General features: G+C 50.3%; 1 protein-coding gene across 3 annotated transcripts; it reads left to right on the top strand.

The window, feature by feature from the left end:
* Nucleotides 1-221: 221 nt before the first annotated feature.
* Nucleotides 222-26,448, top strand: CNN2 (calponin 2). Of its 3 annotated transcripts, XM_033955165.1 has the most exons (8): nucleotides 279-394; nucleotides 7,392-7,608; nucleotides 10,582-10,703; nucleotides 10,828-10,894; nucleotides 11,251-11,388; nucleotides 20,577-20,693; nucleotides 20,928-21,074; nucleotides 25,222-26,448. In XM_033955165.1, the coding sequence occupies exons 3-8, from the start codon at nucleotides 10,648-10,650 to the stop codon at nucleotides 25,483-25,485; spliced, it is 789 nt and encodes a 262-aa protein (XP_033811056.1). In that variant the 5' UTR covers nucleotides 279-394; nucleotides 7,392-7,608; nucleotides 10,582-10,647; the 3' UTR covers nucleotides 25,486-26,448. The 3 variants fall into 3 exon arrangements, with proteins under 3 accessions (XP_033811055.1, XP_033811054.1, XP_033811056.1); XM_033955164.1 differs by lacking the exon at nucleotides 7,392-7,608 and having other exon boundaries at nucleotides 222-394; XM_033955163.1 differs by lacking the exon at nucleotides 7,392-7,608 and having other exon boundaries at nucleotides 222-394; nucleotides 10,485-10,703.
* The last annotated feature ends 331 nt before the right edge of the window (nucleotides 26,449-26,779 follow it).

Genomic DNA, 26,779 nt, shown 5'->3' with positions numbered 1-26,779 from the left:
AGTTTTGGGTGGAGAATGGGTGCCTTCAGGTGTGTGAGAGTGAGAAAGCGGATATTTTAAGGGGAGGCGATATAGTGTGAGTAGTTTTTGTGGGGTTTTGGGCGGAGCTGCGTTTCTTTCTTTCTTTTTTTTTTTTTTTACATTTTCCGGACGTTTGGGGAACTCCCATCCTGAAGGAATTTGGTACTTTCTGCCCTTATAAGGGGATTTTCTTTCCGAGCCAATCAGCGGCGGGGGGCGGGGCGAGGGAGGAAGCGAGTGGCGCCGTGAGAGTGCGTGCATCAGAAGGAGCAACAGCGATCCGAGTAACAGCTGCCGCCCTTCCTCCCTCACCATGAGCTCCAGCTTTACCAAGGGCCCGTCCTATGGCCTCTCTGCAGAAGTTCGGAACCGGGTAAGAACCGGCAGAGCAGTGACGATTAATCGCCCGCAAGTAGCTGCTTACTGTATCCGCTCAGGGTCAGGGGGGCTCATGGTCCCACTTTAGGGTGAAGTAAAAAGCCAAAATAGCAAACGCCTCCTGACATACAGTGACATCTTTGGCTCTGATTTTGCATTCTGCCTTTCCTCCCCACCCATCCTCAGTCTCCATATACCTTGGTTATCCCCTACCTTAAATATCTGATCCTGTATGAGCCTTCTAGGCTTTGTCCCAGGTAGCTTCCCATCACCTCTTATCTTAATCTGTTTCTGTCCATCACTCCTCTTAATCATCAAACTCCACACTCAAATACACATGCACCTCTCCATCAGGCTGAGGACTCCCAAAGCCAAACCAAGAAAAATAGAAAGCTGAGGATAAAACAGAAAAACAAACACCTAGAACTTTGCTCATATTTTTACCCAAGGCTGAATTAAAGGGTAGACCAATGCCTTAGACCTGAGGAGCTCAGGGGGGCCTAGTGCACTGCCTTCTCAGATGAAGTCAGGTGGGGGAAGCAGATGAATATACAGTATTTAGTTATTTAATTTTCTATACCATTCCAGGGAGGCTCAGAATGGTTTACATGAATTTATTCAGGTACTCAAGTGTTTTTCCCTGTCTGTCCTGTTTGGCTCCCAATCTAATGTACCTGGGGTAACGGGGATTATCCCAGGACAAGCAGGCAGGTATTCTCACTAGTGGGTGATGTCATCCGACAGAGCTCCGATACGGACATCTTGCAAGTATGTCTTGCTTGAAGAAACTCAGAAGTTTCGAGATGCCCGCACCGCGCATGCGCCAGTGCCTTCCCGCCCGATGCTCTGGGCGTGTCTCCTCAGTTCTTTTTCTTCCGCGGAGCTGAGAAGTCTATCTTCAATTTGCGCCCATTGAATCTCTTTTTTTGCCTTCTTTTTTGCCGCGGGTTGAGTTCTTTTGGCTCTCCTGTGCATTTATTTCTTTCTTTGATTTCTTTTTAAAAAAAAAAATAATAATAATAATTTTTCCTTCCGATACCGGGTCGGCCGCGTGGCTGGGGCCCCGCGCCTTCGACCTTGCGGCGGAGCTTTTCCGGCCTATGTCCCGGCCGATCACCGGTTTTAAAAAGTGTAGCAAGTGCCAGCGTGCGATTTCGCTCACGGACTCTCATCAACGCTGCTTACAGTGTCTGGGACGGGATCACTTCCCGAAATCGTGCCGGCCTTGCTCCACTCTGACGGCGAGAGCGTTTAAGTGTCGCTGTCTGCTGTGGGAGTCCATGTTCAAGATGGAAGCTTCATCGGATCCTGCAGCTTCGACATCGACATGTGCTTCGACTCCTTCTGCAAAGCCCTCTGCCTCCCCGGCTGCTTTGGGCCTCCTGAAACCGGCGTCATTCACACCGGCTTCGGGCCGGTGCCTTCATCCGTCTCCTCGGAGCAGGTATCGACCCCGACAGTTCCTCCGGTGGTGCTCAAGGTGCCGAAGACTGGCAAGCAGAAGCACGTAGCACCCAAGGAGCGCGGAGACCGTGCGGAAGGGCCCCCTTTTGGTGTGGATCCCTCCATATCGGCTTCGTTGCGGTCCATCCTGGAGGCTCAGTTTGTGGAGCTCATGCAGACCATGGGGCCTCGGCTGATTGCCACCATCCAGGGTGACCTTCCAGCTTCGGCTTCGAGGGGCGGACCGCCCCCTCCTCCTCCTCCTCGCCGCACTACCTCATTACTCGGCGAGCGGTGTCCGGGTCCTCGAGGAGGTCCTCCGTTAGCGCTGTACCTCCTTTGGAACCGATTTCCTCGAGGAGGGCCTCCCTTAGTGATATGCCTCCCTTGGAGCCCATCCCCTCGAGGAAAGCCTCGTTTAGTGACCTGCCTCCCTTGGAACCGATTACTCCGCCCCATGACTCAGTGTGGCGTCCACCTTCGGGGTCACCCAGTCCTGGACATAGCAGGAAGCAGGACGAGTTCTTCCGAACCCCCTATCAAACCTGGGCGGCGTCGGGGGAGCCTCCGACTCTGCCGCCTCTGCGATCGACGGCATCGAGTCCAATCTGCTCCTTGGAGGCGTCTGAGCCAGTTTCTCACAGACGGGCTCGATCCGCTTCCAGGCATCGGGAGGGGCATCGATCCAGACATTCTTCGAAGCATTCCTCTCGACACTCGACCGTCTCGCCTCAGAAGAAATTGCCTCGGTTGGGGTATGCTGCTTCGACTGGGTCTCCTCCTCCGGGCCTGGAGTTCGAGGACCCCGAGGTTTTCTACTCGTCCTGTTGCTCGCAGGCCTCTCTGGAGCCTGAAGCCTCTTCTTCTAGTCCGTCTCGCAGACCGGCGACGGCAGATCAACTGTCCTTTTCATCGTTCCTCAGGCAGATGGCGGATGACATGGACATTACTCTCGATGCTGGGTCTCGATATTCCAAAGAGTACCTCGATACCATGCACTTGCCTCGTCCTCCGGCAGAGTCCTTGCGGCTTCCCCTGCACAAGCTCCTCGACCAGACCTTCATGCGATGCTTCGAGTCTCCTTACTCTATCCCTGCGGTCCCTGGCAAATTGGATGTGCGGTACCGCACGGTGCATCATAAAGGCTTCGAGGGTCCTCAGCTTTCTCACCAGTCCCTCCTGGTCGAATCCTCGCTCAAGCGGTCTCATCCTGGCCAGGTCTATGCTTCAGTGCCTCCGGGCCGCGAGGGCAGAACCATGGATAAGTTTGGTCGACACATCTATCAGAATTCGATGATGGCGTCTCGAGTCCTGAATTACAATTTCCACTTTGCAGCCTACTTAGAATTTTTTTCTACCTGTGCTTCGGAAGTTCACACCATACATCGAATCCCAGGCTAGGTTTGAGTTTGAGGAAGTGGTTGCTTCGCTGTCCCAACTTCGGCTTCAGTTAATGCAATCTGCCTATGATGCGTTCGAGCTCTCCGCCCGAGTGGCGGCCTGCTCGGTGGCGATGCGCCGGTTGGCCTGGTTGCGGACCATTGATATGGACCCGAATCTTCAGGACCGCCTGGCAAACGTCCCGTGTGCTGGGGCGGATCTTTTTGACGAATCCATCGAGACTGTCACGAAGAAGTTGTCTGACCACGAAAAGTCCTTCCAATCTATCCTTCGGCCGAAGCCTAAGCCTCAGCAGTCTCGACCTTCTCGTCCGCCGTTTATTTATCAGAGGCGTTATCAGCCGAGGCAAACTCCTCCTGCGAGGCAACCGGCGAAGCGTCAGCCTCCCCAAAAGGGTCAGCCTAAGTCTCAATCGCCTGCTGTCCCTAAGACCACTCAGCCTTTTTGACTGTCTCGTCGAGGGCATAACCAACCTCGTTCTGCCTCCCCCTGTTTTTCCCATCGGAGGGCGCCTCTATCATTTTTATCACCGCTGGGAGGCCATAACAACCGACCTCTGGGTCCTTACTATCATCAAGGAAGGATACTCTCTTCATTTCCATCGGGTCCCTCCGGACCACCCTCCAAGAGAGTATCCTTCCAACTTGACTCAGACCGCCCTTCTTCTCCAGGAAGCTCAGGCTTTGCTCCGGCTTTGTGCCGTGGAGCCGGTCCCGACGGACCAACTGAACCAGGGGTTTTACTCCCGGTACTTCCTTGTTCCGAAGAAGATGGGCGACCTGCGACCCATTTTGGACCTCAGGGCCCTCAACAAATTCCTAGTCAGGGAGAGGTTTTGCATGCTGACACTTGCTTCTTTCTACCCTCTCCTCGAGCAGAACGACTGGTTATGCTCTCTGGATCTCAAGGAGGCCTACACTCACATTCCTATTCATCCGGCCTCCCGCAAGTTCCTCAGATTTCGGGTGGGACATCTACATCTGCAGTATCGAGTGCTTCCATTCGGCCTGTCCTCGTCTCCCTGAGTCTTCACGAAGTGTCTGGTGGTGGTGGCTGCTGCACTCCGGAACAGGGGTCTTCAGGTATTTCCATACCTCGACGACTGGCTCATCAAGGCCCCGTCAGCTCCAAAGGTCATTTCGGCGACCTTGACCACGATCTGCTTCCTGCAGAGCCTAGGCTTCGAGATCAATTTTCCCAAATCTCATCTGCAGCCTACCCAGTCTCTTCCCTTCATCGGGGCGGTACTGGACACCATCCAGCTTCGAGCATTCCTTCCTCCTCAGCACATGGATGCTCTTCTTCGTCTCTGCCAGTCTGTATCTTCTCGCCAGTCCATCTCAGCGAGACACATGATGGTCCTCCTGGGCCACATGGCCTTTACAGTTCATGTGACGCCCTTTGCCAGGCTCCATCTCAGAATTCCTCAGTGGACCCTAGCTTCTCAATGGACTCAAGTGTCAGACCCGTTGACTCGACACGTCATAGTCACTCCTGCTCTTCGGCAGTCTCTACTTTGGTGGATGACCTCTTCGAATCTATCCAGAGGTTTGCTGTTTCACGCTCCTCCTCATCAGAAGGTTCTCACTACCGATTCCTCGACCTATGCCTGGGGGGGCTCATCTGGATGGGCTTTGCACTCAGGGATTCTGGACCTGTGCGGACCGACTCCATCAAATCAATCTTCTGGAGCTCAGAGCCATCTTCAATGCTCTTCAAGCTTTTCAACATCTGCTTCACGACATGGTGGTCCTCATTCGCACCGACAATCAGGTCGCCATGTATTATGTCAACAAGCAAGGGGGCACGGGCTCGGCCTCCCTCTGCCAGGAAGCTCTCAGAGTCTGGGATTGGGCGGTTCGCCACAACACCTTCCTCAAAGCTGTCTACATTCAGGGGAGGGACAATGTCTTGGCGGACAAACTGAGTCGTCTTCTCCAGCCTCACAAATGGACACTCCACTCCAAGCCCCTTCATCAGATCTTTGCTCAGTGGGGAACGCCTCAGATAGACCTCTTTGCGGCTCCCCACAATTTCAAGCTGCCTCAGTTTTGCTCCAGGATCTGCCTCGAGGCAGATGCTTTTCTGCTGGATTGGGGGAATCGCTTTCTGTATGCGTTTCCACCATTCCCTCTCATTCAAAAGACTCTAGTCAAACTGAAGTCCGAACATGCCACCATGATTCTGATAGCTCCTCGGTGGCCCAGGCAACCTTGGTTCTCCCTTCTACTTCAACTCAGCAGCAGGGAACCGTACCTACTTCCAGTGTTTCCTTCGCTGCTTACTCAGCATCAGGGGTCTCTGCTTCATCCCAACCTGCAGTCTCTCCACCTGACAGCTTGGTTCCTCTCAACGTAACCCCGCACCAGTTTTCCCAGGCGGTGAGGGATGTCTTGGAGGCTTCCAGGAAGCCTGCTACTCGTCAATGCTACTCCCAAAAATGGACTAGATTTTCTTCATGGTGTATTTCCAATTCTAAGGAGCCTCAGCGAGCCTCCCTATCCTCTGTTTTGGACTATCTTTTACATCTGTCTCAGTCTGGTCTCAAGTCGACATCTATACGAGTCCACCTGAGTGCTATTGCGGCTTTCGATCAGCCTCTACAAGGGAAACCTCTCTCTTCTCATCCTGTGGTTTCCAGATTTATGAAAGGACTTTTTCATGTCAATTCTCCTCTCAAACCGCCTCCAGTGGTTTGGGATCTAAATGTTGTCCTTTCTCAGCTTATGAAACCTCCTTTTGAGCCTCTGAGCAAGGCTCCACTAAAGTTCTCACTTGGAAAGTGGTTTTTCTGGTGGCCCTCACATCTGCTCGCAGGGTCAGTGAGCTTCAGGCCTTGGTGGCGGACCCACCTTTCACAGTATTCCATCATGACAAGGTGGTCCTCCGCACTCACCCGAAATTCCTGCCTAAAGTGGTCTCTGAATTTCACCTCAACCAATCCATTGTGCTTCCAGTGTTCTTTCCAAAGCCTCATTCTCATCCTGGAGAATCAGCTCTTCACACTCTGGACTGTAAACGTGCTTTGGCTTTCTACTTGGATCGCACCAAACCACACAGAACTGCTCCTCAACTTTTCGTCTCCTTTGATCCAAACAAGTTGGGACGACCTGTATCGAAGCGCACCATCTCCAACTGGATGGCGGCTTGTATCTCTTTCTGCTATGCCCAGGCTGGATTACCCCTTCCCTGTAAGGTCACAGCCCATAAGGTCAGAGCAATGGCAGCCTCTGTAGCCTTCCTCAGATCGACACCGATTGCGGAGATTTGTAGGGCTGCCACTTGGTCCTCGGTTCATATGTTCACCTCTCATTATTGTCTGGATACTTTCTCCAGACGGGATGGGCAGTTTGGCCAAACTGTGTTACAAAATTTGTTCTCCTAAGTTGCCAACTCTCCCTCCATCCCATTGAGGTTAGCTTGGAGGTCACCCACTAGTGAGAATACCTGCCTGCTTGTCCTGGGATAAAGCAATGTTACTTACCGTAACAGTTGTTATCCAGGGACAGCAGGCAGCTATTCTCACGTCCCACCCACCTCCCCTGGGTTGGCTTCTCTGCTAGCTACCTGAACTGAGGAGACACGCCCGGAGCATCGGGCGGGAAGGCACTGGCGCATGCGCGATGCGGGCATCTCAAAACTTCTGAGTTTCTTCAAGCAAGACATGCTTGCAAGATGTCCGTATCGGGGCTCTGTCGGATGACATCACCCACTAGTGAGAATAGCTGCCTGCTGTCCCTGGATAATAACTGTTACGGTAAGTAACATTGCTTTAGGTGACTTGCCCAGGGTTTCAAGGAGCAGTGTGGGTTTGAACCACAACCTCAGGGTGCTGAGGCTGTAGCTTTAACCACTGTGTCACATTCTCTCCACACATTTTATATCCACCTAAGCATCTGAGCCTCAGACACACACTGAGGAGGCAGCCACTCAACTGCCTATTGGCAAATTCATCCCCGAATCCCACATCTCTCCCTCCCCCCTTGGCCACTTCCCCCCCATCTCCACACAAGTCCCACCTCTCTCCCTCGCTCTTCCGCCGTTGTGCACCTTGGGTAAGACAGTCAGCCTTCTGGCTGGTGTCTGGGGCCTCTCCATCGGATGTATGCCACATACTCTGATACAACTTCCGGTTCTGTTTTCTGCAGAGGCGGTACGTGCCTGAGGAGAGGTTCCGAAGCCAGCCAACTGCTGCTCGTCTTCACCTGAGAGGCACAGAAGAAAGAGAGAGAGGTGGGACCTGCGCAGGCACGGGACAGAAGGAGAAGGGAGAGAGGCTGGAGTTGGTGGTGAAAGGGAAGAGAGCTGCCAGAGCGTAGGAAGCAAGCCACAGAGCCATGTGGGCCCAGAAGCAGAAAGAAATGGGTGAGAAAGGAGAGATGCTGAGCGGGGAGGATGCATAAGGAAAGGGACACAGAGAGTTAATGGTGGCCAGGGAGAGGATAAGGAAAGTGGAACACAAATAGACAATGTTGGAAAGAGGGGGGGGGGGGAATAGGGACCCAGGGGGCAGTGCTGGAAAATGGTGGTGATGGCAGTGCTAGAGATAAAGGGGGATGGTTCTGGAAAATGGGACAATGCTAGAAAATGGTGATAAGGATACAGGGGTCAATACTGTAAGAGAGGGGGATGGGGACAATACTGGAAAATTGTGGTGTTGACATAGGGGACAATAGGGCAAATCCTGAAAAATGGGGGTGTTTAGATGTGGGGATAATGCTGGAAGTTAGAGAAGATGGGTACACTGAGAGGGCAGATACTGGAAAGGGGAGAGATGCTGGACAGGTTGAATAGGGTTGTAGAGGGAAGGATGTTGGACATGGAGATATATGTCAGATGAATAGGAGATTCTGACAGAAGCAGAGCAAAACAAGTGACAATGGGACCAAATCAAATGGAAAATAATTTGTTCAGACAACAAATGTAGAAAAAGGTATTTTATTTTGAATTTATTAATTGGAATATAGCTCTAAAACCTGTGAGGTTCTGTTTAGTGTTCTGCCTTCATATCTCTACTGCTGATGTGAAGTCCCTTGCTTCATATTTGTTGAGAGCCTATCTGAATTTGTGTTTGTGGCCAAGGTACAGTATTCTGAGGAATTTCTGTGAATCAGTTTTGTTCTTTCTTCTCACTAGATGGTAGGTGTTTTAGGACCCAGTGTATTATTTAGAATTCTGTCTTTTCACGAATAAGTTGTTGCTCTTTGAGGCCTGGGAGTTAGTGCTGTTATGAATAATTTTTGAACAAGTGTGTGCTTTGTGTTTTCCAGTGTAGGGACTGTGTATTGGGCTTAACTGAGATTACATTAAATATGAATATAATTTTAGTTTTTAGAATATCAGATGAGGTTTTAGAACATTTTGCAGGATCTGATGTGTGTTGAGGTGGCTGTCTCATTGCAGACCTTTGTGTAATCAGATTTGAATTATGAGGGATCTTTAAATACAGCTGAATTGTTTCTAAAGATGTAGTCTATTGTTAAGTGCTTGAAATGATACAGAAATCCATGTTTAGGTTTACATGAAGGCGTTACTTGTCAATAAAAGTAGTGAGTAGCCATTCCCAGGGCCAGATTAAAGGGTAGGCACATGCCTCTGGCCCAAAGAGTTCAGAGGGGCCTAGTGCACTGCCTGCTACGATGACGTCAGTGTAACTGCCTCTGGACCTGGCTCCAAATGTTCAAATACTGTCTCCTCCTATCTTCTTTGTAATTCAGTGCAGTTGAACTCAATCTTCAAAAGGTCATGGCAGCAATTACTACACGCTGCCTGCTGCTAACCCGGAAGCCTTTCCTCTGATGCTGGGATTTTGCGTCAGGGGAAAAGCTTTCTGGTCAGCTTCCAGCAGTGTGTGATCTTTTGAAGACACCGAGTTCAGCTGCACTGAATAATAAAGAAACATAGAAACATAATGGCAGATAAAGGTCAAATGGCTCATTTGGTCTGCCCATCCACAGTAAGGAAAAGGTGCTATTTAGATGTCTGGAGCCAGCCCTAAGGTACACTCTTGCAGGAGGTGAGCCGTGGGGGGTAAGGGCAAGGGGGCAGAGCCATGGGCAGGAGACCTAGTGTACTTGTGTGCTTAGGACCCACCAAATAATTAATCCAGCCCTTTTTCTGCTTTCCTTCCTGTTTAGCCATCTCCCTCCACTTGGCCATATGGGTCCCCCTTGTCCCCTAACCCCCCTTACCTAAATTGAAGAGCAGCAGGAGGGATGTCCATTTCCTCCTTCCTCTTCAAAATGGTGGCCCTGCCCAGTGCTTCCTGGGAAGCTTTGGGAGGGGCCATTTTGAAGAGACGGGGCCCTAAGGCAGGAGGGAGTGGGCATCCCTCCTGTCGCTTTTCAATCTAGGTATGAGGGTGGTCGAAGGGGGGTTCCAACCCATACAGCAGCTAGGAGGGAGGGTCAGGTCCTTGAAGGGGGGGGCCCAGCCCACCAGACCACCAGGGTTTTCTTTTCAGAGCCTGGTAGGAGGGGAGGGATCAGTGGTTGTAGATCAGCAGGAGGGCTCGGTGGTGACAAGAGGCTCGGGGGGTGGGGGGGCCCATACCTGGTTTATGTTTGCAGGAATGAGCTCTACATTTTACTTTCCTGTTGGTGCCTGTGCAAATCACCACTCGGGCACTGACAGGAAAGTTATGCTACGAGAGCTCAGACCTGCCAAAAAGGTTTGCATGCTGCGCATTACAGGGACTGCTCATTTTAATAATAATGAGCTCCATGTAATGCATTAGCATAGAATTCTTGGTAGCTGCTGTCGGTAAAAACTGCTGAGAACCTTTTAGACCAGGGGTCTCAAAGTCCCTCTTTGAGGGCCGCAATCCAGTCGGGTTTTCAGGATTTCCCCAATGAATATGCATGAGATCTGTGTGCGTGCACTGCTTTCAATGCATATTCATTGGGGAAATCCTGAAAACCCGACTGGATTCCGGCCCTCAAGGAGGGACTTTGAAATCCCTGCTTTAGACGCTGCAGTTACTCAAAAGCTAGACTGGCTACAACCAGCCTTACTCAAATGGTATGCTTTTGAGCATCTGCCCCTCAGTTAGACAATCTGAAGGTGGGGATGCTATGTACCCTTGAACTGAGGGTATGCAGTAAGACTGAGTTTCCTGCATTACACTTAGAACAGTAACAGATGGAGGAGGGAGAAGCTGGGTTAAAACAATCTTTAGGAACATTATAAAGAAAGGAAATACCATTTTGCCCTCTATTACCATCCCCCTTTCCCATCACTAGGTGTTGGGAAGGTGTGCTTAGATGTGCAGGGCCAGACTGCAGCAGACTATTAAGGGAGAAAATGCCGGGGTCTCTAAAATCTAACATCCTCCCCCAGCTTGCCCAGAAATATGATATTCAGAAGGAGGCGGAGCTTAGTGCCTGGATCGAAGACCTCACTGGAATGACCATTGGGAAAGATTTCCAGCAGGGATTGAAGGATGGCGTCATTCTGTGCGAGTGAGTAATGTTGAAACTGTGCTTGCTTGCTTTGCATGGGACATGTTGCTGTCATGAGCCCTGTGGGGGTTGTGTGCTCCTGCTGTAGTTAGGTTAAATGCTGTAATTCTTTATCCCTTCCCAGGTTAATGAACAAGTTACAGCCTGGCTCTATCAAGAAAATCAACAAGTCTAAGCTAAATTGGCACCAGGTAGGTGGTCTTGTTTCTCCTGTCTGCTGCAGAGACATGACTTGAATGTTCAAGAGGGGTAAAACTCCTGTCCCATCCCCCTAACATTGTGTGGGACCCAGGATAGCAATGCAGATATTGGCACTGCACTATGTCCCTAGCTGCTAAGGGACACCTGATGCCTGGGAATGTCTGATCACTGACTGGTGTGAATAGTAGGGGGGAAGACATCGGCCTCTTTCTTGAGACCAGCCTTGGATGAGGAGCACCTTTACTCTTTCTTCTTTCTCCATTGCCCCCCCTCTCGAGCATGGGGAATCCCTTGCCTTTACATGACTCTGCTTTCCTGCTGATGTTTGACCTTTATTCTCTTTCAGCTGGAAAACCTCTCCAATTTTATCAAAGCTATGTCAGTTTATGGCTTAAATCCAGTGGATCTCTTTGAAGCAAATGATCTTTTTGAGAGTGGTAACATGACCCAGGTGCAGGTCACCCTACTGGCACTGGCAGGCCTGGTGAGTATCCTCCTCTTGAGATTCTTTGAAGCCTTTACACTAACATAGAAATAGAGCATGAAAGCAGATAAAGACCATTTGACCTATCCAGTCTGCCCAGTCATACCAACTACTACCTCTACAGTCCTTTCTCCTCCTCACAGATCCTCTTTGCATAAAATTATTCAGATATAGTCTTCATATCAACCACTTCACCAGGAGGCTGTTCCATGTATCCATCACCCTTTCCGTGAAGAAATATTTAGTTAGATTTCTTCTAAGTCTGTCCCCTTTCACATTTCATTGTATGACTCCAAGATCCAGAGCTTTGTTTCAGCTGAGACTAGTCTTTCATGTTCATTTATGATAGAGCCATTTAAATACTTCTGTGGCATATTTCCCCTCTCCTGCCTTTCTTGCAAAGTATATATACCGATGTTTTTAAATCTGTCCCCATCTGCGATGAAAACTACTGATTATTTTAGTAGCTGCCCTCTGAGCTGCCCCACTTCCCCCTCTGAATCCGTGGTTTCAGCATCCGCGGATTCGGTTATTCGAGATTTTTAAACAAAAACATTTTTTAATTTTTCAGGCTATTTTAAGCCCTGTAAGACCCCCTTAAGCCTTACCTGGTGGTCTAGCGGATTTTCGAGGCAAGAGCAATCTTCCCATGCTCCTGCCCGTGCAGATCGCTCATAGGAAAGGCTGCCTTGAGCTCCTGTAGTCCACACTAGACCACCAGGTAAGGCTTAAGGGGGGGGGCTTACAGGGCTTAAAATAACTGGGGGGGGGAAGCGGGGGTTAGGGGCAGAACCGGCCCGAATATTATTCGTGGTTTTTTAATATTCGTGGGCCAGCTCTGCCCCTAACCCCCGTGGATAAGGAGGGAGAAGTGTATATATTTTTGGAAAATGCCATCTCCAGAATTGCACATTATGCCTCTTTTTTTTTTTTTTTTTCCTGCTGGCCTTTACACGCCATAAGCACCAAAGCATCCTTTTGGCTTTTTCTGTCTCCTTCTGCCTGTTTGGCTACCTTACCATCATCAGATATGATCACCACCAAGGCCTAGATTCTCAAAAATTTGTGTTAAAAACCGATGGGCCACTGTTGCAGCTGTTATAGTAGTGATTTAAAAAAAAAAAAAGCGAGACATTCTCCCACAAATGCTTATGCAAATGAGGTTGGCAGAAAGTAGCAAATATTTGCTAAATTTGCATGTGCCCATCGCTGGTGATAGCGATGGGCACATGTGCTGAATAAATGCAAAAAAACCCCAACCCAACAACAAATCGAGCTGCTGAAGTCAAGCAACCCTCCACTCGACAGGAGAGATGTCCACTCTCCCACCACCAAGCAACCCCCCCTTCCAGGCAGCAGGAGAGATGCCCACTCTCTCCCGCTGCCAAGCAACACACCTCCAGTGCCTACTCTCTCCCACTGCCACACAACCCCTCCTCGTGCCTCTGACAACCCTTTCCCTCTCACCTTACTTAGATGGCTGGTCGGAGAGATGCCTACTCCCTCCGGCCAGCAGGCCCACCTCTTCAAAATGGCGGTCCTTCCCCTCCAATAGGAGGGGCCTTAAACAACCTGGGCAATCAAAGCATCATGCACCGGGGAGGGGAAGGCCCACCATTTTAAAGAGCTGGCTGGAGGGAGTAGGCATCCTTCTGGCCAGCCATCTAAATAAGGTAAGGGGAAGAGGGCGGGGGTCGTTGAAGGCACAAGAGGGGGGGTTGCGTGGTGGCGGGAAAGAGTGGGCATTTCTCCTGCTGCCGGTGTGGGTCTTGTTTGTGACAGGGGAGAGCCCACATCTCTCCCGCTGCCGAGGGGATGTTGGGGGTGTGTTGCTTGGTAGTAAAGGGGAGATGCAACATCGGCTTTTAAAAAGCATGTATACTGCATGTCTTTTTTTCAAACAAAAACATAATTCATAAGACACTGCTATAATACATGTGCTCAAGAAGCATACTTTTACCACTCCCCCTAAAAAAAATCCAAATTATAATTTATGTAAATCAAGTCATTTTTATTATCCCAGGACAAGCAGGCATGATATTCTCACACATGGGTGACATCATCTACGGAGCCCCGGCGCGGACAGCTTTTCAAGCAAACTTGCTAGAAGTTTCAAGTTTGCACACTGCACCACGCATGTGCTAGCCTTCTCTCCCACTAGAGGGCGCATCCCCACCTCGTGGTCCTCAGTTCATTTTCATCCGCGGAGCCAGAAGCCCTGTGGATAAATTTGTGCTCTGTTAGCCTTCTGTCGCCGCGGCTGTGGACGTTTTTTCGACGCGGTCGCTGCGTTTTTGTACACTTTTGCTCTTCTTTTCTTTGTAAAAAAAACCAAAAACATCTTTTTCGTCGCTCCGGGGGCTCCCGGTAGCCACAGCCCGGGAACCTCGTTCGTTCCTGGCCTGTTTTTGGGCCTATGTCCCGGCCCGTAACGGGTTTCAAAAAGTGCGGTAAGTGTGAACGGCTTTTGTCGATCACAGATCCCCACAGGTGCTGCCTGAGGTGCTTGGGGCCCCAACACCCGACAGACTCCTGTCCTAAGTGTGGAACCTTTCAAAAAAGGGCTCTCACACGCCGCAAAGCCCGCATGGCGGACCTTTTTTCCGTCGACGTCCCGACGGGGAAGGCCTCTAGTTCGGCCTCGGCTTCGGCCCCGGCCTCGACCTCGGCCTCGACCTCAGCATCGGGACCTCCTGCCTCGCCTCGACCCTCGATGCCCGCGAAGCAGGTTGCCTCGTCCAGCAAGGCCTCGGGTAAGTCTCCACTTCTCTCCTCAGCTCCTGGATCTAAGAAGCCATCCTCGGGCACTTTGTCGGCGGGGACTTCGGCCTCCGCCCAGCCCAAGGTATCTAAGGCGATAGCCCCGAGGGAATACTCGAGACCGAGGTCGCCCTCTGAGGAGCATCGCCAGGTGTTGCCCCAGGGTCTAACGATCCCGGTTTTCCAGGACTTGCTCCGGGCGTTGATCTCCTCGGAGCTGTCCGGGGCCATTGAGTCCCTGCAGCAGGCTTCGGCCTCGACTGCTACGGTCTCGGCGGCCCCGCAGTTGGCGACCTCGGCCTCGGGCACCGGGGCTTCCGCAGCCGAAGCACCCTCGGCCTCGACCTCGGCTCTCCCCTCGGTCCCGACCACGGTGAGTCAGCCTGAGGGTAGTGTTCGGCCCCGGGACAAGCAGCGCCGGGTGCGCCGGATTTCCTCAACCTCGTCCTCGAAGTCTTCCCGGGGCTCCTCGCCCTCGCGCAAGCCTCGGGCGAAGCACCGCCTGAAGAGGGCCAAACGTTCTCGGGCCTCGAGGCGTGGTCGCTTGACGCCGCCCGAGGGCGAGGCTTTGCGAGTCGAAGAGCTCCGACTAGACAACCCAGTTCTTTTGCGGTCCCTGATCCGGGAGAGTTCCCGTGCCTCCTCGCCGGGGCGGAAGGGAAAGGCCTCCGTACCTCGGACCCCGGGGGGTTCCCCTAGGGGGTCTTTCAGGCGGGATCGGTCCCCGACCCCCTCGAGGTCACGGGACCGTGCCTCGTGGGGATCGGGGTCCGGTATGGACTTGAGGTATTCTCGCCAAGCCTCTCCCTTCGGCTCTGCTGAGAAGTCTCGGACACCCTCCCCGCCCGCACGGACGACTTCTTTTTCGAAGTTTGTCCATGACATGGCAAAGGCCCTGGGGGTGGACCTGTTGGCGGGGTCCCATCATACTAAAGAATTTTTGGAGGAGCAGGATCTTCCTGCCCCCCCGAGGGAATCCCCCCGCCTTCCATTAAACAAGGTCCTCCTTCAGACCTTACTTAGGAACCTCGAGACCCCTCTTACAGTCGCGGTGGTGCCCACTAAGATGGAATCTAAATATCGCACGATTCCCCCTAAGGGTTTTGACAAGGGGCAGCTCTCCCATCAGTCGCTCCTCGTGGAGTCGGCTCTTAAACGATCGCAGCCTTCCAGGGTTTCCGCTGCGGTCCCCCCAGGTAGAGAGGGTCGGACCCTCGATAAATTTGGCCGCCGACTGTATGCTAATTCGCAGATGGCGACGAGGGTCCTCAATTATGCCTTCTCCTATTCTTCCTACCTCAGAACGATGGTGAAGGACTTGTCGGAATTCCAGGGTGTCATCCCGGATTCGCACAGGGACAGGTTTGCCGCATTTATGTCTCACCTGTCCCAACTCCGACTATATCTATTTCATGCGGTATACGACGCATTTGAGTTGGCCTCGAGGGTATCGGCTTGTGCAGTAGCTATGCGCCGGCTGGCGTGGCTGCGTACCCTCGAGATGGACCCCAACCTGCAGGAGCGATTGGCTAATCTTCCCTGCGTCGGGTCGGAATTGTTCGACGACTCCTTGGAAGCTGCGACCAAGAGGCTTTCGGACCAGGAGCGTTCGCTAGCATCCCTGGTGCGCCCAAAACCGAAGCCAACGCCCCAAAGGCCGTTTAGACAGCCGCCTAGGCGGTATCCTCAGAAATCGACACCTGCCTTTTCGAGACCTCCACCCCGACGCCCACCCCAACAGGGTAGGGGGGGTCCTCCCAAGCCCGCCACGCAGGGGGCATCCAAGCCAGCGCCGTCCTTTTGACGGGATGGGCGGCTGGGGGCTGGCCCCCGCCGCGATTGCACCCAACCCCCTTCCGATCGGGGGTCGGCTTACGGTCTTTGCCGGGGCTTGGTCAGAGATTACGTCAGACGCATGGGTGCTCCGGACCGTCTCAGAGGGCTATTCGCTCAACTTCTCCAGGCAACCTCCAGACATGCCTCCCGGGGCTTGCCCGCCCAATCGGAGCCAGTTGGCCCTTCTCCAAGAAGAAGCCAGGGCCTTGTTGAGCCTCCGGGCAGTCGAATTGGTACCTCGCGATCAGAAAGGCCGGGGGTTTTACTCCCGTTACTTTTTGGTCCCAAAGAAGACCGGAGACTTGCGCCCCATTTTAGACCTCCGGAAGCTCAACAAGTTCCTCGTCAGGGAGAAGTTCCGTATGTTGTCGCTTCCGATTCTGTATCCTCTTTTGGACGAGGGGGATTGGATGTGCTCCCTGGATTTGAAGGAAGCGTATACCCATGTTCCGGTGCATCCCGACTTTCGCAAGTTTTTAAGATTTCAAGTCGGGGAGTTGCACCTTCAGTACCGGGTCCTCCCTTTCGGTCTGGCTTCGTCCCCTCGGGTGTTCACGAAGTGTATGGTGGTGGTCGCGGCTGCCCTGCGCTCCCGGGGGTTGCAGGTCTTTCCATATCTGGACGATTGGCTGATCAAGGCCCCGACCAGAGAAGGAGTTATTTCAGCGACCCAACAGACTATCTCACTTCTTCAGGGTCTAGGGTTCGAGGTGAACTTTCCCAAGTCTCACTTGCACCCAACTCAATCCCTCCAGTTTATAGGAGCCGTGCTGGACACTGTTCTCCTCCGAGCTTTCCTTCCTTCTCCCCGGCTGGAGGCACTGCTTCGTTTAAGCCGTCAGGTTTCGCAGCTGCAGAGGGTGTCGGCTCAACGCATGATGGTGCTTTTGGGACACATGGCATCTACGGTCCAAGTGACGCCGTTCACCCGGTTGCATCTGAGGATTCCTCAGTGGACGTTGGCCTTGCAGTGGCGTCAGGATCGCGATCCGGTGTCTCGTCAACTAGTGGTGACTCCCTCTTTGAGACGCTCGCTCCATTGGTGGACCAACTCTTCCAATCTGTCCGGGGGTTTGCTCTTTCGCGTACCTCCGCATCGCAAGGTCCTGACGACGGACTCTTCGGAGTATGCGTGGGGGGCTCATCTAGACGGTCTTCGAACGCAGGGCCTATGGTCGGCTGCGGACCGTCGATGTCACATCAATGTGCTGGAGCTTCGTGCCATTTTTCTGGCTGCTCGAGCCTTCGGTCATCTCCTGCGCGACCAGGTGGTGCTCGTCAGGACAGACAACCAGGTGGCCATGTATTACGTCAACAAGCAAGGGGGGACGGGCTCTCGGCCTTTGTGCCAGGAAGCCCTGCGCCTTTGGTCATGGGCAGTCTCTCAGAACATTTTCTTGCGTGCGGTTTACATCCAGGGGGAACTGAATTGTCTGGCGGACAAACTCAGTCGTCTTCTCCAGCCGCACGAGTGGTCGCTGAACTCCCGGGTTCTACGAGAGGTTTTCGACCGCTGGGGGACCCCTCAGGTGGATCTGTTTGCCTCACCCGAGACTCACAAACTACCTCTCTACTGTTCTCGGATGTTCTCCCGGGACCGTCTCGAGGCCGATGCATTTCTTCTCGACTGGGAAGGAAGGTTCCTTTATGCGTTCCCTCCTTTTCCTCTAATCTTGAGGACGCTAGTGCATCTCAAATCGACCGGAGCCACTATGATCCTCATTGCGCCTCATTGGCCCAGACAGCACTGGTTTTCCCTGCTACTTCAACTCAGTGTCAGGGACCCTCTACTTCTGCCGGTCTTTCCCTCTCTGCTGTCTCAGAGTCGGGGTTCGCTCTTACATCCCAATCTTCAGTCTTTACATCTGACGGCTTGGTTTCTTTCCCCTTGAATTCGATTCCTGTTTCTCAGTCTGTGCGGGATATTCTGGAGGCTTCCCGTAAACTCTCGACTAGGCTTTGTTATTCCCAGAAGTGGACCAGATTTTCCTCCTGGTGTTTCTCGAACCACCTGGACCCGGGTTCGGTCCCAGTGTCTTCGGTGTTGGAATATCTGTTGCATTTGTCAAATGCTGGTCTGAAGACGACCTCCATTCGAGTGCATCTTAGTGCCATTTCAGCTTTCCATCGGCATCTCGATGGTCGTTCTCTCTCTTTGCATCCTTTAGTGTCTCGTTTCATGAGGGGCCTTGTGAATGTTCATCCTCCTCTGAAACCGCCCCCTGTAGTGTGGGATCTTAATGTGGTCTTGGCTCAATTGATGAAGCCACCTTTTGAACCTATCGACAAATCCCTTCTTAAGTTTCTCACTTGGAAGGTGGTCTTTTTGATTGCGCTCACGTCCGCTCGTCGGATTAGTGAGCTGCAAGCTCTGGTTGCGGATCCTCCTTTCACTGTGTTTCATCATGATAAGGTGGTTCTTCGCACCCATCCCAAATTTTTGCCTAAGGTTGTGTCTGATTTCCACCTCAATCAGTCCATTGTTCTTCCGGTTTTCTTCCCGAAGCCCCACTCTCATCCTGGCGAGGTGGCGCTTCACACGCTTGACTGTAAGAGGGCGTTGGCTTTTTATCTCCAACGCACTAAGTCTCATCGGAAGGTTCCTCAATTGTTTTTGTCATTTGATCCAAATCGTTTGGGTCACCCTGTTTCCAAGCGCACCTTGTCCAACTGGTTGGCTGCTTGTATTTCTTTTTGCTACGCTCAGGCTGGTCTCCCGCTCTCGGGTCGAGTCACGGGACATAAGGTCCAGGCGATGGCGGCTTCGGTTGCTTTCCTCCGATCCACGCCTATGGAGGACATCTGTAAAGCTGCCACTTGGTCTTCGGTTCATACGTTCACCTCCCATTACTGTCTGGACTCTTTGTCCAGAAGCGATGGCCGGTTTGGCCAGTCGGTGTTACGTAACCTGTTTTCATAATTCGCCATCCTCCCACCTGCCCTTTTTGGTTGGCTTGGAGGTCACCCATGTGTAAGAATATCATGCCTGCTTGTCCTGGGATAAAGCACAGTTACTTACCGTAACAGGTGTTATCCAGGGACAGCAGGCATATATTCTCACAACCCGCCCGCCTCCCCGGGGATGGCTTCTTTGCTTGATATGGAACTGAGGACCACGAGGTGGGGATGCGCCCTCTAGTGGGAGAGAAGGCTAGCACATGCGTGGTGCAGTGTGCAAACTTGAAACTTCTAGCAAGTTTGCTTGAAAAGCTGTCCGCGCCGGGGCTCCGTAGATGACGTCACCCATGTGTGAGAATATATGCCTGCTGTCCCTGGATAACACCTGTTACGGTAAGTAACTGTGCTTTTTGTTTCGTTAGCCACAGTAAAAAAAAAACACACCACACGAGATGCACTTTTAACTGCTGGCACTGTACCGGCACACTCAGACCAGTCACTGATTTTTTTTTTTTTTTTTTTTGCAAAAGCCAATGCTGCACTTGGGAGAATGACTTAGCGATGTTTGAGAATCCACCGGAGTGCTTGTTTCGGTATTTAAGAGCCCATTTGCATGTCAGTGTTGGAGATTGCTAGAAAGCTCGCTAAAGACCGTGATAATCCACCACTAAAATGTATGCAGGCTAAACAGATTGGAACCAGTTTAACGACTGCATTGAAGGCAACCTTTTTTGAGAATCTGGCCCCAAGTCCCTCTCCTCTTTCATGCACAGAAGTACTTCATCACCTAAACCAGGGATCTCAAAGTCCCTCCTTGAGGGCCGCAATCCAGTCAGATTTTCAGGATTTCCCCAATGAATATGCATTGAAAGCAGTGCATGCACATAGATCTCATGCATATTCATTGGGGAAATCCTGAAAACCTGACTGGACTGCAGCCCTCAAGGAGGGACTTTGAGACCCAAACTGTACTGCTCGCTCAGATTTTTACAGTCCAAATAAATGACCTGCATTTATTATCATGAAATCTTAGCTACCAAGTGCTAGACCAGTGACTCCTGAACTGAGTTCCTCAATAAATTAGATTGTTTTAGTCTGTTTCTGTGAACATTATATATATTTATATAAACCGAGGGTTCCTAAAGTATGAAAAATACTTTAGGGGTTCTGCCATAGTAAAAAGTTGGGGAATCATTGCCCTAAACCAATGCTCAGTCTTTCCTTCCTTGATTTATGTACAATTTTCAGGGTGTCTATCCTGCAATTTTTAGTGTCCTCTGCAGAGGCAAAACTTTTAACAGCTTTACTACTACCCTTTGTCATCTCTCACTGTTCTTTAGAACCCATATCAAGGACACTGTTTATAAGTCACCTGTGCAGAACTGTCAGAGGTCTTGCTGGAATCTAAGGATATTGCGTCTCCCTCCCTTGATTCAAATCTCTGGTCACCCAATCAAAGATATTGCTCAGATTCATCTAACACCATCTACCTGGGTGAAACCATGCTGCCTCAGACCCTGTCATTTTATTTGACAGGATATTCCCCGACTTCTGCTTTAGGATAGCTTTTGTTATTAAATGGGGCTGCTGTACCCTGCAAGTCCTGTCCTGGATGTAGACCCCTCACATAGATTTGTTTAAGACCCAGAGATCTTTGTGAAATGTTTTTATCTGATGTTCTTCTCCCCTTGCAGGCAAAAACAAAAGGAGTTCAGAGCAACTGCGACATTGGAGTGAAATACTCAGAAAAACAGGAAAGAAGTTTTGATGAATCTACCATGAGAGCTGGTCATTGTGTTATTGGTCTGCAGGTCAGTAGTGTACATATGCTTCAGGTTGTGAGATCCCCCAAATTCTTAGCTCATTTTATGGGATCTCATGAACCCCCCTGTTCCTCCCTGACTAGCTACACTCCATGTAATATTGGGAAGGGTGTTCACAGGGGTAGAACTTCTTGGAGCTAGTTTAATCTGGGGAGAATGCGGTTTGGATACCTATGGATGTAACTTTATACTCTTGTTCTCTCTCCTCATCCTGTGCATCAGATGGGTACCAATAAAGGCGCCAGTCAATCGGGAATGACAGCCTATGGCACTAGGAGACATCTTTATGACCCCAAGAATGAGATCCTGCCACCCACAGACCACGCCACAATTGGTCTTCAGATGGGAACCAACAAGTGTGCCAGTCAGGTGAGAGGCACCAGCAGGGATGGAGAAGGAAGTAGGGCACTAGTGTAAAAGGGGGCTAAGAGGTGGGACACTGAGCTGGGTACGGAGGCTCTACAGTTACAATTTGGACTAAGAACTAGATCAGCTCACCTGTGTAAAATGTTTTGCTTTTCCATGCTTCTTTTGCCGAGGCAGTGAGGAATTGGAGTACCTATGACTAAAACTGTTGTTGCCCCTGCTTTTCCTATGAAACGTGCAGAAGGGTGGAAAGATGGGGCTGGGAGAGTGATAACCTAGGGGCCGATGCACAAAGCATTACCTCAGCTTTAATCTGGTTTTGCCATGGGTTTATTGGCCAAGCAATGCTTCATATGGTTTCAGTATAGTGTCACAAGAAAAAATTCCAACCAGATCCGCAGTAAAGCCACCAAAAGGAAAAACAAACGAAAACTGCAGACTATGTACAAGATGCAGGCAAAATTTATTGTATCAAAATTAAAATGCAGTAATATGAAATCTTTTTACCAACCAAAGGACCCAATACGGTCCGTGTTTCGGATAACACGCCTTCGTCAGGGGTCCGTGGTAAATAAGGTATAAGTTATACCGCAAAATGAAGATAACAACAAGTGCCTGTTTGTCACGCCGAGAATCGCACGCTAAGAATCATTTTTGGCAGCGATTCTTAGCGTGTGATTCTCGGCGTGACAAACAGGCACTTGTTATCTTCATTTTGCGGTATAATTTATACCTTATTTACCACGGACCCCTGACGAAGGCGTGTTGTCTGAAATACGGACCGTGTTGGGTCCTTTGGTTGGTAAAAAGGTTTCATATTACTGCATTTTAATTTTGATACAATAAATTTTGCCTGCATCTTGTACATAGTCTGCAGTTTTCATTTGTTTTTCCTTTCAGTATAGTGTATTAACTTGTGCAGAAACTATTACCGCAAATTGCATTAAAATATGATTATTAGATATTCTGCATCCATGCTAAAAAAAAAATTATCACGTGTGTTGTGCACAGGAAACTTTTTTTGCCAGATCCAGGATGGTGTGGAAGGGTTAATTCAGAGGAGTGGGTGTCTAATGGCACCCTCTCTCCCAACCCAACCATCCTGCCCCGGACTGCTTCCTGCAGCAGCCCCTAGAAGCCTCCTACCCTACTAAACCCCCAAACCCTAAATAAAAAATTCACAGGTAGTCTAGTGGGCCCCACTCCCTCCCCCAGATATATTAAAAAAAAAAATTTCCCAGATGCCTACTGGCCTTCTTCCTGACCCAACTCTCCCTTCCCCTAATATTTAAAAAAAAAAGATGCTCTGGTTGTCTAGAGGTGCCCTCCCTCTACAGATTTCTGGTTGTCTAGTAGTCATCTTCCCCCTCACCACAGTCTGAAAAAATATCCCTGGTAGCCTAACCCCTGAGCCTGTACCTTGAACAAGACAGAAGTAATGCCCTGCTTCAGGTGTTATCTTCAAAATGGTGATACACTGTTCCACACGATGCATCTTGAGATGAACTTGGCAGGGCTTGTATACCACATAGGGTAGTGGTTCCCAAACCTGTCTTGGGAGAACCCTAGCCAGTCAGGTTTTCAGGATATCTGCAATGAATATTATATGCTATGCACTGCCTTCATAGCATATAAACCTAATTCATGAATATTTATTGGGAATATCCTGAAAACCTGACTGGCTAGAGTTTCCCCAGGACAGGTTTGGACTACTCTACTAGGGAATTTGTGTGTTAGGGGAGCCAGGGAGTCACTATACTACCAGGGCTTTTCTTCACCAGCGCCCAAAGAAAAAGTCACAACAACCAAACAGAACTTGATAGCGAGACTCTCTCGGACTTCTTCCAGTCCAAAGTACAAACCATCCGAGATAATCTTGACACCAACACCAAACCCACTCCTATTCAACCCCAACCGATTCCAAATACCCCACCCTCCGCCGCTCTCTCCCAATTTCATATGGCCACTCATGCCGAGGTTCTCGAAACCCTGAGAGAACTCAAACCCTCCAACACCATCCTCGATCCCTGCCCATCCAGCCTCCTGCTGTCCACAGAAGACGCCATGGCAGAATCCATCCTCCCCATCATTAACACCTCTCTAACCACTGGGACTGTGCCCCTCAGCTGGAAGTCAGCTATTATCAAGCCCACTCTCAAAAAACCCACTCTTGATCCTAACGAACCCGGCAACTATCGCCCAGTCTCCAACCTCCCATTTGTCTCCAAACTCCTTGAACGAATTGTGCTCCACCGACTTCACCCCTTCATTGAAGAACAAGCTGCTCTATCCCCTGCCCAATCCGGCTTCCGAAAAGGCCACAGCACAGAGTCAGTACTCCTTGACATCATTGATGATAGCTGGGCAATACTCGACAAAGGCAGTGATGCCCTACTAGTCCTACTTGACCTCAGCGCTGCCTTTGACACAGTCGACCACCACCTCCTCACATCCAGACTCTATGACCTCGGAATCAAGGACACAGCCCTCCAATGGATCACCTCCTTCCTCCATCAAAGGACCCAGACTGTCCTACTAGGAACTCACAAATCTCGCCCCAAGCCTATAAAATATGGTGTTCCTCAAGGCGCCCTTCTATCCCCCCTCCTATTCAACCTCTACATCAGGCCTGTCATTGATATAGCGCAGAAATATAGCATTAAAATCCACTCTTATGCAGATGACATCCAGCTGCTCCTCCCACTAGGCGAGAACCGATCGTCCCAAATTACTAACCTCCAACATTGCCTCTCTGATATGAAAACTTGGATGTCAAACAACAAACTTCAACTAAACGCCACTAAAACAGAACTCTTATGGATCAGAAAAAAAAGCACCAAATTCACACGTCCTACCCTAGCATGGGACTCCACTCTACTAACGGCAACAGATCAAGTACGCAGCCTAGGAGTAACCTTAGACGGACACCTATCCCTATCTGCCCACATATCCCAAGTAATCTCCACCTCCTTCTACTACCTCCGCCAACTGAAAAAGATCAAACCCTACATCTCCACACCTGACCTCGCCCAACTCCTCTACGCATATGTCCTCTCCAGAATGGACTACTGTAACTCCCTATTCAATGGACTAACCAAAAATAATCTCAAACGCCTCCAACGTGTCCAAAATGCAGCTATCCGCCTCCTACACAACCTCAACTACCATGATCCCGTCTCCCCAGCACTCTGCGCTGAACACTGGCTCCCAATTAGCCAGCGCTGTGCTTTCAAGGCCCTAGCAGTAGCCCACAAGAGAATTTATGCCACCACCCCCTCCTACATAAAATCTAAGCTTCCCATCTACACCCCCACTCGCACCCTCCGCTCAAAATCGGAAATACGCCTATGCATTCCCCCTGGAAGGTCCCTCCTCTCAGAAACTGCCCGCAAACGATCCTACAGCCACTTCATCCCACATCTCTGGAATAAACTCCCCCCCCAACTCAGGCAACAGAACTCTTTATTGACATTCCGTAAAATGGTAAAGACCCTCCTCTTCAACTAAAGGTCTCCCTCAGTCTACACCCCCCCTTAAACCCCACCTCTCTCTTCTCTCCCCTATTTAACTTCTCCTAAATTTCAGTATAGTCCTCTCTTAGTCTGTACTCTGATAAATTGTCTTTACTCTGAAAAATTGTCTGTAGCCTGATAAATACTGCTCAATCTTGTATGTCCAAGCATCTAAACCTATTGCACATTTATTTGCCTAACTACTTCTACTGTGTATGTTTACTTGTAGACCGTTCTGAGCTACTGGGAGAACGGAATATAAATCTAAATAAATAAATAAAATAAATAAATAAATAAGGAGAGGAGTCAGGTGTGTGTGGGGGGGAGGGGGGGAGTGGGTTGCAGATAAACACCAGGGATATGATTTGAGGAGATTGAGAAAAGGTGTCAAGTTTGGGGATGCTTGTCAGGGTATGAGTGGGTCCGATGCATGCTGTGGCATACTTGTCTGTCTTTTAATGTGGAAGTGCTGTGATTAAAACATCATTTTGTGGTAGAGTGAAGATTCTACTATGAGGCTTTGTGCATTGGCTCCCATGTGTTCTCTGCCTCCAGATAGGAGATGCTATACTTGGCCTCTTCAAATCACAAAAGGGCAATGGGAGAGTCTTCTAACACCTGCTGTTTTCATTTTTCAGGTGGGCATGACTGCGCCTGGCACCAGGAGGCACATATACGATGCCAAACTGGGTACTGAGAAATGCGATGAGTCGTCTATGTCCTTGCAGATGGGTTACAACCAGGGAGCCAACCAGAGTGGGCAGGTCTTTGGTCTTGGACGTCAAATCTATGACCCCAAGTACTGTCCTCAAGGGAATCCTGGTGACCTGGCACAGTGGGAATGTGGGGACCAGAATGCCGGGCAGCAATATTACCAAGAGGAAGAGGGAGAAGACTATTAAGAGGGGAACTGAGCATCCTGTCAGCACTGGCACTCTGGTTTCTGAACAGAGGAGAGGCACTTGTAGCTGCTGTTTGCTGGTGTCCACTGCTGACGCTTTGGAGTGGGAGGGGCTGGAGAAGCTCTACACCTGGTGCTTAGAAACAGGAAGATGAGTTAGAATGCCCTTTTTTGCATGAAGTGGCTCATTAGCCTGCCCATCTCTTCCTGCCTCTTTACTGAAACTCTAGCAAGGGCCAAAGGGTCAAAAACATATTTGAAAGGGGTTTTAAGGGCCTTCCCTCCCCCCTGAAATACTGGGGACCAAAAAAAATTGCCAGATTTTTATATAAACTATTTTTGTAAAGATTACCGTCTAAAAATCCATCCTTGGGACCAATAGTGGACCATACTGGAGTTCTCAGCTGCTTGAAGTACCTTGTTGGGGGAGAAGCTGCTGAGCTTTTTCATCTCAAAGGTTTTTCTAAAGTAAGATTTTTGCTCTTGCTGAAAACATATTTTTTTAATTTAAGGAACCCCAGCCACATTCCATGATTGCGCTGGAGTTAAAACGTCTGCTTGTGCTACTAGAGCAAAGCAGTTTCTCTGCTTTGAGGGAAGGGGTCAGGAAGCTCCAGTGGCAGATAACAGATGCACCTTGTAAGAAGGCTTTTTGCGCTGTTAATGGGACATGTTTGCTCTCTGTCCTTCCTCTCCTCATTCCTGAAGTAGAAGATAACTGCAAGTTTTCTGGCTGTAGGAAATGGAAATCCCTCATGTCGATTATAGCACAGGTGCTATCAGCATTTCTTCCTTTCTGATTCAGCACAAGGTGTTGTGTGAAAAGAGCATATTGGCTGCTGCTCGTTACAGAATGCATATGACATTGTAACTGAATTGTGCCTTGGGCAGACATGCTAGTGTGTGTACAGAAATCTAGCAGACCTGTTTTTCTCCTGCCTATTAAAGAGTAAGTGCTAACATACTACAGCCTCATGTCTCTCAACTTTGTTGAAAGTGGGTTTTTTTGTTGTGGTAAGGTGGGAGGCTTGTTTTGTTCCTAAATCCCCTATTACCCGCATCTATGAAACTCTCCAAAGATCAGGCCCTGCTTCGCACTCTGTGATGAAAATGGGGTAACATCCACTTTCCAGATTTTGGTTCCTGGGGGAATGGTGAGCACCCAGCATATGTCATTCAATGTCTCCCCTGTGGTAACCCGTGGCGTTCTCTTCCCTCCCCTTTACCACATTCTCAGCCTTGGGAGATGAGAGAAATAACCGAGCAGTGTCAACCCGGTAGGTTGTCCTACTCTA

This window comes from Geotrypetes seraphini, chromosome 8 (assembly GCF_902459505.1).
Source record: "Geotrypetes seraphini chromosome 8, aGeoSer1.1, whole genome shotgun sequence".
Taxonomy (NCBI): domain Eukaryota; kingdom Metazoa; phylum Chordata; class Amphibia; order Gymnophiona; family Dermophiidae; genus Geotrypetes; species Geotrypetes seraphini.
This window is presented reverse-complemented; position numbering and strand designations above follow the sequence as displayed.